The sequence below is a fragment of the Monodon monoceros genome, unplaced genomic scaffold, assembly GCF_005190385.1.
Source record: "Monodon monoceros isolate NGI ecotype Baffin Bay Population unplaced genomic scaffold, NGI_Narwhal_1 Super_Scaffold_6, whole genome shotgun sequence".
Lineage (NCBI taxonomy): Eukaryota > Metazoa > Chordata > Mammalia > Artiodactyla > Monodontidae > Monodon > Monodon monoceros.
This window is the reverse complement of record NW_021703783.1, coordinates 25023982-25039553: the sequence shown is the minus strand read 5'-3', so window position 1 is coordinate 25039553 and position 15572 is coordinate 25023982. Positions and strand designations below refer to the sequence as shown.

General features: G+C 39.4%; 1 protein-coding gene across 10 annotated transcripts in view; it reads left to right on the top strand.

The window, feature by feature from the left end:
- The first annotated feature begins 329 nt into the window (after positions 1–329).
- The window catches only part of CAPRIN2 (caprin family member 2), a 41961-nt gene continuing 26718 nt past the window's right edge, over positions 330–15572 (top strand). For 7 of the 10 annotated variants that reach the window (XM_029206020.1, XM_029206017.1, XM_029206016.1 and 4 more), the window contains exons 1-4: positions 330–546; positions 1664–1929; positions 3914–3976; positions 11248–11334. In XM_029206020.1, coding sequence (XP_029061853.1) covers positions 1678–1929; positions 3914–3976; positions 11248–11334 — 402 coding nt within the window. In that variant the 5' untranslated portion in view covers positions 330–546; positions 1664–1677. Of the gene's footprint in view, positions 547–1663; positions 1930–3913; positions 3977–11247; positions 11335–15572 lie in introns of those variants that run through there. The other 3 variants (XM_029206025.1, XM_029206024.1, XM_029206023.1) reach the window with 3 other exon arrangements.

The window sequence follows — 15572 nt, the reverse complement described above, 5'->3', positions numbered from 1 at the left end:
GTGATCGAAATCACCTGTTCAAGGTCGCACATCCAATTGTTACTGGATGCAATCATCAAGGTCGGGTAGGGCTGCGGGGTCTGCGGCCCGCCAGCTCCCGGCGGCGTCTCAGCAGGCCCACCTGGTGCCCCGCAATCTGCGCAATCGCTGGGAGAACGCGCCCTCTCGCGACCGACTTCGCGCCGCAGCTGGGCCTGGCGCAAACGCCCCCCGGGCGGAGGCCGGCGGCTGCAGGACCTGGGAACCGGAAGGAGGAGGCGGCGGCGGCCCGAGGCTGGGAGAGCGGGTGGGGGCGGGGCGCGCCCATATAAGCCCCGTGCGGGGTTGAGGGCGGGCCTAGGTGAGAGCGGCTAAGTCGGCGGAGCGTCCGGCGCCGCAGACCCGGCCAGCGAGGCCTGGGACGGGAGAGGGAGGAGACTGGAGGAGGAGACGGGAGTGCGGGGTGGCGCTGGTCCACCTCCGCAGTTCTCCTGGCTCCCGCCGGCCTTCGAAGGCGGGCCCGTGCTGCGGCAGCGGCGGCGGCAGCGGCCTCGGCGGCCTGCGGAGGTGAAGCCTGGCTGCCGCGGCCTGGGTCGGCGGCGCGGGGTCAGGTGGCCGGCCCGCGTGGGTGGGCAGGGTTGGGCGGCCGCCGCCGTGAGTGCAGGGGCGGCTTGGCATCCTCGGGGCGGGGCCCTGGAGGGCAGGTGGCCCGTGCGTCTTACTGCAGGTCGGTCTCCTAGAGGCACCTGCAGAAGTGGCCCCGGCCGTGTGCTTCGGCGTCCGGAGGACTGTGGGGAGGGCGGGGGTCGCTGCCTTCGGGGTGCCGAGGGCCCGTCGCGTAGAAGCGCCTCTCGCCCAGGCCCTGCAGGGGCTTGGGATCCGCGCCGGCTGCCTGGGGCCTGTTGTGCCCTTGCTTTGGGGATGCTCCTCAAGGGGAGTGGGGGGAATAGCGCTGATGCGCGGGGGTGGAGGGGGAGCTAGGGTCACGGTCGGGACGGTGTAAGACTCGCCAGGATGAGCCCTTAAACCGGTTGGATGTGAGTGGTTATCAGTCTAAACAAAACTGAACACCAACTCGGGGTGGTCGCAGCTTCACAGAGTACCTCGCTCTAAATGTCCAGTAGTGACGGACTTGCCTTATAGGCCCCAGAGCAATCAAAGGGAAGTTAGCATTCTTATTCAAGAAGTTTCTCTTCACTTAGTGAATGAGAGCTCTAAAAGAATTGTGTGTGTTCGGGATTTTCTTTTAAAAGTCGTTGTTAGTGATTGGGGTCGGGGCTGCTGGTGAGGGATAATGTAGAGAGTTTCGAATGGCTGCCTTGTCCCGATGGAGAAGGCTTATTTTTTGTGTGTCATCACTTGACCATAGAAATTATTCAATATGTGGATTGCCCTCAGCTCTGAAGCCACTGCTTGATTAGCGGCTCTTCCTCCCTGTGTGGGAAATTGAATTTCTGGAAACGTCCCCCATATTGTAGATTTTTGCCTACGTAAAGGCGCCAGTGCGTGGCACTAATTGCCTTCAAGGTAGTGAAATGGAAGTGTGGTATTTAAAGCATCATTAGGTTTTGAGCTCACTTCTGTGGAAGAGAATTTTGAGGGCGTGGGTCTAGACTTTTCAGGGAATTTAAAGCCTCTAGTCGTAATTGACTTTTATACTTGGTTTTTTTCTTCCCTCTTTCAGCCTCATCTGTTTCAATGGTGCAACTCTCTTCATCTCCTTTTGGTTACCAGTCACCTTCAGGCCATTCGGAGGAGGGAAAGGAGGGGAATATGAAGTCAGCCAAGCCCCAAGTGAACCACAGTCAGCATGGGGAAAGCCAGCGGGCCATGAGCCCCTTGCAGCCTGCTCTCGGTTCTGCTGCCTCTCCTTCCCAAGCATATGAGACATATATTGATAATGGACTCATATGCCTTAAACACAAAATCAGAAACATCGAGAAAAAGAAGGTAACTTTTTTTTTTCCTCCCAGCCCTGTATATGCACCATCTTAAATAAGGGTTAAGGAACTGGCATTTTTGCTTTCTATCAGGGCTCATAGGTATTCTTCCTAAAGATTTTTTTCCTAAAGATTTAAGTAACCTTGAGATTTAGCTGGCTAAAATGTACAAGTGGGCTAAATATTGGCTATATTAAACACTTTCTGTTTGATTTGTCAGAATAACTGAATAAAAATATTCTTCATGGTAAAATTATTATGCATGCTACTGTTGAAATACTTGAAGAGCTGGCTACTTTACGTCAGATTAATTCCTTGAGTGTAGTATTAATGTTTCTTTTCATAAATGAGTAATAGTCTGAATTTTTTAGCTTGTTTTCCGTGTGACTTTCTGCAGCAGTTGATATTGCAGTATAGCTGCTGCAGTCTTTGGAAGCTTTAATGATGGCAGAGCCAGAAAATGTTTTAGCACTAATTTTTGTGTTGCTAGGTGATCGTTTAAGATTGGTAGGTGAAAGCATTGTAGAGAGCCTTGTGAAGTTACTCAGGGTTATAATCAGCCTAACGTTACAGTAAATGCTGATGTAAAGATCCAGATCATTCTTCATTTCCTGAGTCATGTAGCCTGTGAAACAGTACTGCACGTAGCTTTGTTGTGTCATGATTCTCTTTTGCTTGGGATAGTAAGGTGAGTTAATAACTATCTGGACCTAGGAACTCTTAAATATTTTTATGCCAAGACCTAGTTAAACCCTAGGAAAGTTGCTTTTAATGGAGGAGGGTGAAGAGATTTTTAAGAGTCTGGTTGACTCTTTTTTCCTCCCCCTTCTCCCCTCCCTTGGCCGCCCGCCCCCGCCACCAACACACACACTAGGAAGGTAGTGAAGAAGAGCCAGTTACTAGTAGCTTCTCTGTAGCCCTAGCTCTCACCAGTTGTCTTTTGAATGCATGCAGTTGATCACAAGTGTGATAAGGTGAGTGTGCCTGGGTCAGCACAAATTCCCTGCCACTGTGGGAAATTAGTCAAAGCAGGATCTATTGATAGAGACTCATTAATGTCTTACCCCAGGTGGAGGAACTACATATATATGTATAATTATGCTCTTCAGTTTAACTATAGTGCCTCTTTAATTGTGAATACCAATCTGGTCAGTACTTATACATTTGTTTCAAGCTTCTGGAAGAGCATTTTAAAGCTATCCAGCCAATATGGAAGGAGCCTAAACATTGCTTTTAGAATACCATAAAGGGTCATGTCATTATTATGTGGACAATAAATGCAATTAATTTGTCATCTATTTACTTAAATATCAAATTTTATATGAAAAATAGCTGCAAGTTGAGGCTACTATAATTCTAGAAAAGAAGTATTTTACATTTCTGTACTTCCATTAGGAAGTTTCCTATGGAACAAATGCCTACATAATTCAACAGGTAACAGTTTCAGTATGAGGTTAGAGTAGGACTTCTCAGTCTCAACACTATTGACATTTTGGGCTGGATAATTCTTGGTTGTGGGGGGCTGTCCTTTGCACTGTAGGATGTTCAGCAGCATCCCTGGCCTCTACCCACAAGACGCCAGTAGCACCTTCTTCCTCCCTCCCATCCCCCAAGTTGTGATAACCAAAAATGTCTCCAGACATTGTCGTATAACCTTGGGGGACGAAATTGCCCCAGATTGAGCACCACTGGGTTAGGAGCATATCATTGATTAAATCCCTGTGTGTCACGTAGTCTAATTATAGAGGCCATTAAGAGAAAAAGGTTTTATTACTGCTTAACTTTTGTAATTCCAGACTAATGTTGATTGTGTGTAATATTTTTTTCCCTGACTGGAACTCACCTACAATTTCTGCTTGCCTCGTAGTAAAATGTTATTCTTACAGATTGATAGCTAACTTCAAGAACTTTGTTTGCATAAGGAACAGTCTGGTATTTAGTTTGTTTCAGAATTTTATATCAGGTTGTAGTAGATACAAGTTTCTCTTTTGTAGCTCAAACTGGAAGATTATAAGGATCGCCTGAAAAATGGAGAGCAACTTAATCCAGACCAGTTGGTAAGTGGTTTATGATCCTTTGGCCAGACCTACTGATTTTCTTTTCTTAGTAAAACTCTAGATGAATTTGGGGGAGACCAAAGATTTGATAGGCTAAAAAAGAAGAGTGAGAATCCACTGGATTTTTCAAAGACTTTGTCTTCACCTATTAGATCTCATAGCTTTGACTTTACTTCTTTTGCACTAGTAGATGGTGTACGGTTGGGTGTGTGTGTTGTCAAATAAGAGGGAAAATGTAGACTATCACTAAGAGTTAACGTATGGATTTAAATTAACCTTTCACTAGAGTGCACTAAAGGAGAAGAGCAGGGAATCATCTAGCTTTCTACTTTTCTAAACCTAACATCTCTCTGCTCTGAAATATAAAAGAATATTTACTACAGCTTGCCTTGGTTTTCTCTAGTTGCTTCCCTCTAATTCCTTTGATGGTTTCTCCCTGCTTTTCTATCCTGAATTGCCATGTTCCTTCGCAGGAGGCATGTTTATCTGATAGATAGATGTTGGGCCTTTTTTTTTTTTTAAAATCTTACTATAACTATTTACTATTTACCACATTTAAAAATATTGTTTACCTTGCCCATGGTATACCTGGTAATTGCAAATTTTACCTTGCCCATGGTATACCTGGTAATTGCAAATTTTATCTAATATGGTGAAGGAGAGTTTTTGCAATATGGAAAATTTAAAAGATGCTTTATTGATGTTTGCCATTTTGACCTGATCACATCTCCTGGCTAAGATGGGGACAAAATTAATCTAAAACTTATTCGATCTAGCTTGTAGATCTATTGTCTTTTATCTTTTTTAACTAAAATTTTTGGTTGTGAATCATAGGTCCTGGTATTCAAGGGCTTTTCCCTTGCCATATTGCCTGTTCTTCACTGACCTCAAATTTTTGTGATGTAGTAAATTACAGTTTTGCTGAGGCACAGATTTGAATTGTCTGAGCTCCGAGAATGATGGGCTTAGATAGCTGGTGAAAGGACTTAGCTGGACATTTCAGCGTTTCAACATGGCTTTGTTTTTAAGTAGTCATGGTATATTCGATAACTTTTAAAGTGATGAAACTTCCCTTTGTATAAATACCCTTGGAGGAAATGTTCTGTTACAGTAGTGTTTTTGACTTTGGGGAAACATAGGGAATGGGAGTGGGGAGGTTGGTGGTTCTTATGATAGCTCTGTAAGAAAAGTCGAGGATATGCTGTATTTCAGAGCTCCAGCCAGGTAAACTTTAATCTCAGCATTTCATTACTGCCTTCACAACTACATGTTGCTTCTATAGTATTAATTTAGATTTCTTGAGTAATATCCTGACACATGCCAAATTTATATTGCCAATAGATGAGTCCTCTCAACTCTAGATTCTTATGTCCAGTTGTCTTTGACATCTTTGACTCATTTTGCTTCCCAGAACCTGTTCCTCCTTTAACCTTCACTATGTCAGTTAATGGCTTGATGAATTAGAAGGATGGAGTTGCCCAAAACCTTGGAGAATTTCTCGTTTTTCTCCTCATACCTCATATCTAGCCCATCAGCAATTCTGGTCAATTCTGCCTTCAAAATAAATCCAGAAACAGACCATTTCTCATAAATTCTGCTTCTGCCTTCCTGTTCCACACCACATCACCTTTCATCTGCATTACTGTAACAGCTTCCTCACAGGTTTTTCTATTTCTGCTCTCTCTCCAGTCTATTCTTAACATAGTAGCCTCAGTAATTCTTTTCAAATACAAGTCAGATGGTCATTCCTCTGCTCAAAAGTCCCTCCCTATTGGTTCCCATCATGGTGGCAAAATGTCCTATAAGGCCCTATGGAATGCGCTCCCCACTTCCTTTTACATCTTTATTGCATTTCCTGCACTTCTCTCTCTTGCTGGCTTCATCCCAGCAACACTGGCCTTCTTGCTGGTCCTCAAACATCCCAGCCACACTTCTACTTCAGGGCTTTTGCATGTGCTGTTCTTACTGCCTGGGATGCTTTTTTCCCAGATGTCTAAATGGCTCCATTCCCAATCTCCTTCAGCTTTTTATTTGAAGGTCATCTTAGTAACGCATGTCCTGACAATACCATACCTCCATTCCCCCATTCACACTCTTTTGCTCCTTTCCTTGCTTTAATTTTCTTAATAAAAGTGCTTCTCTGACAAACTGTAAAGTTTTATCTCTCCTTCTCTTACACTGTAAGTTCCATTAAAGTAGAGATTTTGTCTGTTCACTGTTGTTTTCCTAGTACTTAGAATGGTTTATAGTATATGGTAGGCATTTAAATATGTATTACATATAGATTTACTAAATATAAAATGATTGAATGTTAGGTTTTTAGGTGTGATTAAGTATATAGTTAGTGGTACTTTTGAGAAATAACATCTCATACAAGGAATATATACTTAAGGTAGAAATTTAGAAAATACAGATGAGTCAGAAGAAAAAAAATCTATAATCTGACCCCTCAGAGAACTGTTGTCAGTAGTATAGTACTTAATTTAAAAGCTCTAAGTTTAGTTTTTAAAGTTGCAAGTAATTCACATAGTTTAGAAATCAGGAAATATTAAAAAAGATACAGTTTTTCTTTCACCCTGTCCTTCCTCTGTTCATTTCTCATCTTACAAAATAATGATTCTAATAGGTTACTTTGTATTTGTCCATAGTTTCTTGAAGCCTGTATACAGTTTAGCTTAATATAGATACTTCTGGGGCCTTTATTTTTGCTTCTTTTTTTCTTAGTGTACTTTATTTTTTGGGCAGCTTTAGAAATTGAGCCGACAGTAGAGAGAATTCCTGTATACCCCTTGACCCCACCACACACGCACAGCCTTCTCAGCTGTCACCGTTCCATACCAGAGTAGTACATTTGTTACAGTTGAACCTACATTGACACATCATCATCAAAGTCCATAGCTTACATTAGGGTTCAACTCATTCTGTGGGTTTTGACAAATACGTAATGGCATGTATCCATTGTTATAGTAACACACAGAATAGTTTCACTGCCCTAGACATCTGTGCTCTGCCTGTTCATCCTTTATTAATATGGTGTCAGTGTTTCCATAATACTTTAAAGTTTGGTTGAAATGCTCTCAAACTGTCAGCCTGGTTCTTTTTTGGGTGGGAGTGCTTTGAAAATATTCTCCATTTTTTCTTTGAAAATTGATCTGTTTAGATTTTTATTGTTTTTGGAGTCAACTTTTTAAAACTTTTCCTTGAAAATCACTAATATTTCATCCAGTTTTAAAAAATTATTGCAAAGATTGGGACAAAGTAATTATTTATAAAAGCCTATTTCTGTATTACTTTATTTCTAACTTTGTGTGGTTGTATTTCCTTGTTTACTCAATTAAGTTAGTGAGTATCTTAAAAAAATTCTTTTTTAAAGCCAGCTTTTATTTTTTCTCTCCTACGCCTTTTATCTTTTTGCTTTCCTTTGGTTTATTTGCTTCATTTTCTATCTTTAAGCTGAGTGCTTAATTTGTCCTCCCCACCCCCACCAACCTATATGTATTTAAAGCTGTGACTATTACTTCAAGCACTGCTTTGGCTGATATTATAGATTTGATTTGATACTGTTTTCAGTATTGTTGGCTAGAAGTTTTGTAATTCAGTTTGTATTTCTTCTTCAAGCCAACAGTTATTTGTAATACTGTAAATAAAGCTTTCTATGATCTGCGTGATTATATGTGCCTAGCTAATGTAACCTCTTTTGGTAGTACCTCTTAAGTAACCTGTTGAGACTAAGCTATAGACTTCTGAGATTTCACTATTGCTAACATAAACTTAGATTTCTCCTTTAAAATAGTAAGAAAAGTGTCTTAATGAAGTTTTTCAGAGTCCCATTTGTAACTTTAATGTCTATTTTGATTCAGGTCTGGATTTGAAACGGAAAACCGAGACTCAAGTGAGTGCTTGAGCAAAAGGCAAGGGTACTTGATGCTTTCAGCTGCTATACCTGTAGTCTAGGTCAGAGCTTTTGGGAGCTGGTACCAAGATAGTGGCAGAGGGGTTTGAATAAAGTAGTTGGATTTGAGAGGTAAAATCAACATAGCTTGGTACTGTGTAGGAATAGAGAGAAGAACCAAGAGTGGTTTCCAGGTTTCTGGCTTGACCAGTTGGGTGGATGGCAAAACCATTTATTGGGCTTGGAAACACCGGGAGAGAAGAATGTTTTGGGAGGATGCGATAAAGAGCTCAATTTTGGACCATTGATTTTAATGTGCCTGTGAAACATTAAAGGGTGAGATATCTAGTAAGTATTTATGAGAAGGTCTGGAGCATAGAGAAGTTTAGTCTACAGATCTATCACCTGTATGGCTGCTAATTGAAGCCATGAGAAAAGATGAGACTATCACGGGTGAGAGTATAGAAAGCAGAAAAGAAGCGTAAGACAGAATGCTAAAGAAATCTGACATTTCATGTTTGGATAATAATATTGATAGTGGCTAAAAATATTGATAGTGAACTTACTTTTGGGCCAGGCATCATTCTCAGTGATTTATAAACGTGAAATCATTTAAATTGCACATCTCTGTGATGTAGGTCCTATTATCTTTATAAGTGCTTAAAAACTGAGGTGAGAATAGTTAGTGGAAAAATTGCCGGTAAATAAAAAGCTGGAGAAATGGGAAGTTAGTGTTACAGAAAAACAAGGGATCTTAGTAGAGCAGGAGGATGCCTTTATGTTGAAGTCTTCTGAGAAGTTAACCAAAATGAGAGCTATACAAGATGCATAGGTTTAAAGGATGCGACTGACATCGCTGACTTTAGCCAGGACAGTTCTGGTGGAATGGTGGAAACAATTCAGGTTGATAAGGGCTGAGCAGGAAATGGAAACTGTGTAGGCATTTTTGATATATGTCTGAGACTGGAAGGATGTGGTTGCCAGAAGGGCACTTTTTATTTTTCTTATTTAGGTTGGGGGAGACTTGAACTTGTTAAATGCTGGTTTCAGCACCAGCAGAGAGGGAGAGGCTGAAGACATTAAAGAGGGAATCAGAGTAAGATCTCCCATGAAGGCAGAATTGAATAGGATCCAGGGCACAGGTGGAAGGACATCTCCTCCACTATATAAAGAAAGAGAGAAAGAAAGGATGGATCCACATTTGATGATGGGAAGTCGAGGTAGTTCCCATTTGATTTTGCTTTTCTTGAGTCAAAGTTAATACCATTTGGGAGTAGATATGAAGCGGTATTCCTTTTTAGTTTTACATCCCTTTGAGGACTGTATGATATGGTTATGTTATCTGTGCATTCTTGGTTCTATATTTGGAAGGCCTCTCTACCTGTTTTATTAAGAAATATGTAGTCCAAACAAAGTATTGCACGTAAGTTACAATGCATAATAAAGCAAGTGTCAGAACCCACTGCTCAACCCAAATAGTATATTACCAACAACACTGAAGCTCCTTTGCAGAACTCTCTTTCCTGTAACCTGACCTTGAACTTTTTTCCCCTCATTCCCTTCCTTTTGTTTTAACAGGACTAATTTGTTGTCCTTAAATCTGTTAGGGTTGCTTTTTTGAAACTTATGATAAATGTTATACTGTATATTCTTCAGTTTATCATTTTTACTCATGATGTTTAGGATTTTTATATTGATGCAAGTAGCTATATTTCATCTGCTTTTCTCTACTTAGTAGCCTGTAAATAGATGGATGTTTGAGTTGTTTATTTTTTGGCATTCTACTTTGATTGGTCTTATATGTGTTACTGAGGTACAGGTGTAAGATTTCTTCAGGGTGTATACCTATCATTGGGTTGTAGGGTATACCCATAGTTAACTTCATAGTAAAAATGTTAAACTATTTTCCAAAATTATTGTACCAATTTATGCTAAGACAAGGAGTACACAGGAGTTCCTATTGTTCTGTACCTTTATAAAGACGTAGTACTATCAGATTATTTTAAAAACAGCTTTATTGAGGTATCATAAATATATTGTAACATTAACCCATTGTAAATGTACAATTCAATAATTTATAGTAAATTTGTAGAGTTATGCAGCTATCACAACAATCGAGTTTTAGAACATTTCTATAACCCCTTCAAGTTCTCTTTTGTGCCCTTATTTGCTTTCTATCTCTATAAATTTGGCTTTTCTGGATATTTCGTATAAAATAAAGTCTTGCATCCGGCTTTTTTGACTTACCATTATGTTTTTGAGGTTCATCCATGTTATAGCATGTATCAGTAATTCATTTATTTTCATTGCTAACTAGACTTCCTTTGTATGGTTATAACACATTTTGCTTATCCATTTACCAGTTGCTGAATATTCGGATTGTTTTTATTTTGGGCTGTAATGAATAATGTACTATATAAATTTACTTACAGGTCTTTAAGTGGGCATATGTTTTAATTTCTTTTGGGTAGATACCCAGAAGTGGAATATTATATTATTTTAACCACGGAGGCTTTGTAATATGCCTTTGTCTGATTGGACAAGTTCCCCATCTTGTTCTGTTTCATAATGGCCCTTTGAGGTAAAGTCCCACCAAAAAAATAGATAACTAATGAGAACGTGCTGTATAGCACAGGGAATTCTACTTCACTGTACAGTAGAAACTAACACAACATTGGAAAACAACTATACCCCAATTAAAAAACAAAACAAAACAACCTACCCCTTCTCTAATTATCAACTTTGTTCATCTGTGAAATCTCAAAGAAAATTTTCCTCTTTAAATTTACAGGGAATTCCCTGGAAGTCCAGTGGTTAGGACTCTGCACTTTCACTGCTGAGGGCCCGGGTTCAATCCCTGGTTGGGGAACTATGATCCCACAAGCTGCATGGTGTGGCCAAAAAAAAAAAAAAAAAAATATATATATATACAATATTTCTGTCACAATACTTAATTTGTCTGTTATAGGTAATTATTTACAAGTCTTTCCTACCATAGTATAAGTTTCTTGAGGTTGCTTTCATCTGTGTGATTCTCACTGTGCTACTTGTGTAATATATTTGTATAGTGAATGAATATTGACAGAGGAATCCTATTGGCTCAGTGCTCTTAAAACCCACAGGCCTCTCTGACCTTAGACTTTATAGATAGTCAGCTTTATTATTATTATGGTTCAGATTTCTAGCATAAACAATTGAATTTTTAAATTTAACTTTATGTAACTTCTATTAAATACTTTCTCCTTACTTTTTTTGAGTATGTATAGTAAATGGCTAGTTCCTAAAGTCTTAAATCTCCTCTGCTGTTATTAAGGAACTTATTTTGAGATATTTGTACTTAGAAGTTCACAGAATTGATTTTTTTTATCCTATTCGGTAGGAAGCAGTTGAGAAATATGAAGAAGTGCTACATAACTTAGAATTTGCCAAGGAGCTTCAGAAAACCTTTTCTGGACTGAGCCAAGATGTGAGTATGTTTTCTTTGCTTTTCCTAAAACGAACTTAACCACTGATCTTGAAGAAAATATCAAGTGTCTGATAATGGTGTTTGGTTATTGTTCATCTCATTCCTGCTGATATTTTATCGGGGGAGGTGGGGTGGAGTATAGTTTCTGAAGAACTAGTGTTTTCAGATTTCTAGAGTCTCAGCACAAATGTTATCTGAATATGAGGCATTGTGAATAAAGTGTTAGTTATCTAATGTGTATTATTTCACTGTGGAATTACGGAAATCATTGAGAAGGGGCATGAAAACTATTTTGACAGATAACATTTATTAAAGACGTTTTAGAATATAGGCTTGAAAATTTATATTACATAGGCTTGTAAGTTTAGCGTTACTGGTAGACTCTTCTTGAGAGCGTGGTAGTTATTACCAGGAAAATTTATGGTTCATCTTACATTTAAATAGCGTTAAGTCTGGTTCCACTGCTTGTTTCAATTGCTCTGTGTTGGCAACTCAAACTTTTCTCTTCCACAGATTTAATCAGTAATTAATAGTGAAGTCTTAAGCATTCATTAATGAAGTATTCTTCATTGTTTTAGAATCTTAGTGTTAGATGGCCCTTGAAAGATCACGTTCTACCAATTGAGGAAATAATTTGGTAAATTCATTTCTGAGATGGGGAGCATGCCTCATAAGATAGTCTTTTCTACTTTTTGGATATTTTCTTGTTTGGCGAATTAAAATTCTCTTCTCCATTCCTGTGGCATCAAAAAAGAACAAATAAAAAAATAAAAACCCCAAAACATCATTCTGAAGCTGAAGACAGCTACCATCTTAATCCTTGTAAATTATAGTTCTGAGTTGCTCCCTTCTGGATGTCTGACTTAATTTACTTTTGAAAGGTATTGTGAAACCTAAAATAGTGTAGTATAGAGACACTTCCTTCTGTTTTCTGGATAATTCTGTTAATGCAAGTCTAAGATGATATTAGCTTTGTTATCCATAGCACACTTTAACTCGTGTTTACTTATTCATCACTTAATTATAATACTTTCTGTTAGTTTCACAGTTGTTAAATACTTCTAGGCTGTTTTAGATACAATACTTCTAAGTCATTTTTTTTCTTGTGTGATTGATTCCCCGTCCCCCCACCCCCAATATGTTAAGTTTATTTAGTTTTGGTCCATTGTGCTAAAAAAAAGATCTTTTATATCTGCCTTCTGGTTGGAGGTTTGAAGTATATTTTTATAATACTTAAAAATTTCTGTTAACTCTCTTTTCTGAGTTACCCTGTCAAATTTTCATTTTCCACTCAGGTGTTTTTTTTTCAATGTATGATGTTCTTTTTATTTATTTATTTATTTTTTACATCTTTATTGGAGTATAATTGCTTTACAGTGGTGTGTTAGTTTCTGCTTTATAACAAAGTGAATCAGCTATACATATACATATGTTCCCATATCTCTTCCCTCTTGCGTCTCCCTCCCTCCCACCCTCCCTATCCCACCCCTCCAGGCGGTCACAAAGCACTGAGCTGATCTCCCTGTGCTATGCAACTGCTTCCCACTAGCTATCTACCTTACGTTTGGTAGTGTATATATGTCCATGCCTCTCTCTCGCTTTGTCACAGCTTACCCTTCTCCCTCCCCATATCCTCAAGTCCATTCTCTAGTAGGTCTGTGTCTTTATTCTTGTCTTACTCTAGGTTCCTCATGACATTTTTTTTTCTTAAATTCCATATATATGTGTTAGCGTACGGTATTTGTCTTTCTCTTTCTGACTTACTTCCCTCTGTATGACAGACTCTGGGTCTATCCACCTCATTACAAATAGCTCAATTTCGTTTCTTTTTATGGCTGAGTAATATTCCATCTTATATATGTGCCACAGCTTCCTTATCCATTCATCCGATGATGGACACTTAGGTTGTTTCCATCTCCGGGCTATTGTAAATAGAGCTGCAATGAACATTTTGGTACATGACTCTTTTTGAATTATGGTTTTCTCAGGGTATATGCCCAGTAGTGGGATTGCTGGGTCATATGGTAGTTCTATTTGTAGTTTTTTAAGGAACCTCCATACTGTTCTCCCCAGTGGCTGTATCAGTTTACATTCCCACCAACAGTGCAAGAGTGTTCCCTTTTCTCCACACCCTCTCCAGCATTTATTGTTTCTAGATTTTTTGATGATGGCCATTCTGACTGGTGTGAGATGATATCTCATTGTAGTTTTGATTTGCATTTCTCTAATGATTAATGATGTTGAGCATTCTTTCATGTGTTTGTTGGCAGTCTGTATATCTTCTTTGGAGAAATGTCTATGTAGGTCTTCTGCCCATTTTTGGATTGGGTTTTTTGTTTTTTTGTTATTGAGCTGCATAAGCTGCTTGGAAATTTTGGAGATTAATCCTTTGTCAGTTGCTTCATTTGCAAATATTTAGATTTAAATCTTTTTTTAAACACCATCCATGTGCCAGGCACCTATGGAGGTTCACTTTTTTTTAAAAATTAATTTATTTTTGGCTGCGTTGGGTCTTCATTGCTGTGCGTGGGCTTTCTGTAGTTGCGGCGAGTGGGGGGGGCTACTCATTGTGCCTTCTCTTGTGGCAGAGCACGGGCTGTAGGTGCCTGGGCTTCAGTAGTTGTGGCGTGTGGGCTATAGAGCAGAAGTTCAGTAGTTGTGGTGCACGGGCTTAGTTGCTCTGTGGCATATGGGATCTTCCTGGACCAGGGTTGGTACCCATGTCCCCTGCATTGGCAGGCGGATTCTTAACCACTGCATCACCAGGGAAGTCTAAGGTTTACTATTTTTATAGCGAAGTACTTTCCAGCCTAGGAATTTGGGGGCTTTCTTTTTTAACTCTTTCGTCAGACCTCTTCTATGGTAGCCTGTTTTGCAGTTTGTGTAACATTTTCTTCTTTCCCTTCAAACTAAAGTTGGAAGCCTTCAGCCCACCACATCTCTCTTTATCTTCGTGGTATGAGCTTTGTCCTTTGGGGATTTATCATTCTAAGTCATGGTTCAGAAAATAAATTTTATGGTTCGGTGCTATTGGTTGACAGCAGTTTACTTCATATATTCTTTCTAAATCAGTTTTCAACTGAAAGAAGAGAAGTCACCTGATTTCTTAGTTTCCACATAAATAATAGGCTGCCGTCAGTGGTTTTCTTGACATCTGATTATGACGTAGGAGACAGCATGTTTCTTACTTGATACCTGATAGAATCGATAAATATTTGAGGTTCTGTCATGTGTCAGACTCTGTGCTGGGTACTAGTGATATACTGGTGAACAACAGAGGTATAGTCCCTGCCATCATGGAGCTGAAGCGTAAGGGGGATGCAGCTAAAGAAAAAGATAAGCGTTTCATATAATAGATACTTTGATAGGGGAAGTTCAGGATGACCTGAGCCCATAAGAACACCTAATCCAACCCTGGGAGGTGGCCAAAGAGAGATCTGAGGTAATCATGTGATATAGTCCTGAAGATGTCCTCAGCACCAATTGCCTTTTCTTATACCATCATGAATCTGTGTGCAAGGGAATCCCACTGTCTTGGAGAGCTAGAATTGCCACCTCTATCGTCTTTCCTCCTCTCAAGCAGAAGCTGAGTTTGGTAAGTGTTATTGGTGTAAGTCCATATTAAGGTCTTGGAAAAAGTTTTTCTGAGCCTTTGCCGTCCTGAAGAAAATACCCTTGCCCACGTAACCCCCAACCAGTCCATTTCTCACTCTTAAAATTTTATCTTCAGCCATTGTCTCTTGTCCCTGGTAGTAGCACAAGTCATATTTATTAAGTTGCTTTCATACCCTGTAGAAAGGAATTAATAATGCCATAATGAATCTTTTTCCTGAGGTTTTTTTTTTTTTTAAAGCCCCATCTTGATTAGGATTTATGAATGTCTCTTTCGTAGAGTTTTAAATGTTGATGCTGAATCAAAGTACTTTAACTCATCTATAGGAAAAATATAAAAGTTTTTTTTTGTTATCTTAATTTTCATACCTTGGAAAATATCCAATACGTTGGAAACATTACAAACAGAAAAACACCTATGGGGAGAAAAGACCTTTTGGGTTTCTCAGTGGAAATAGATGGTACTTTTTGTTATTGGTATTTTATAAATGAGAAGCCACTTTTGGGACCCACATATTATATCAGACTTTAAGGTATTACAGTTGTAAGCTTTAGAGTAGACTCGGAGCTGCTCAGTCTACACACACACACACACACACACACACACACACACACACACACACACA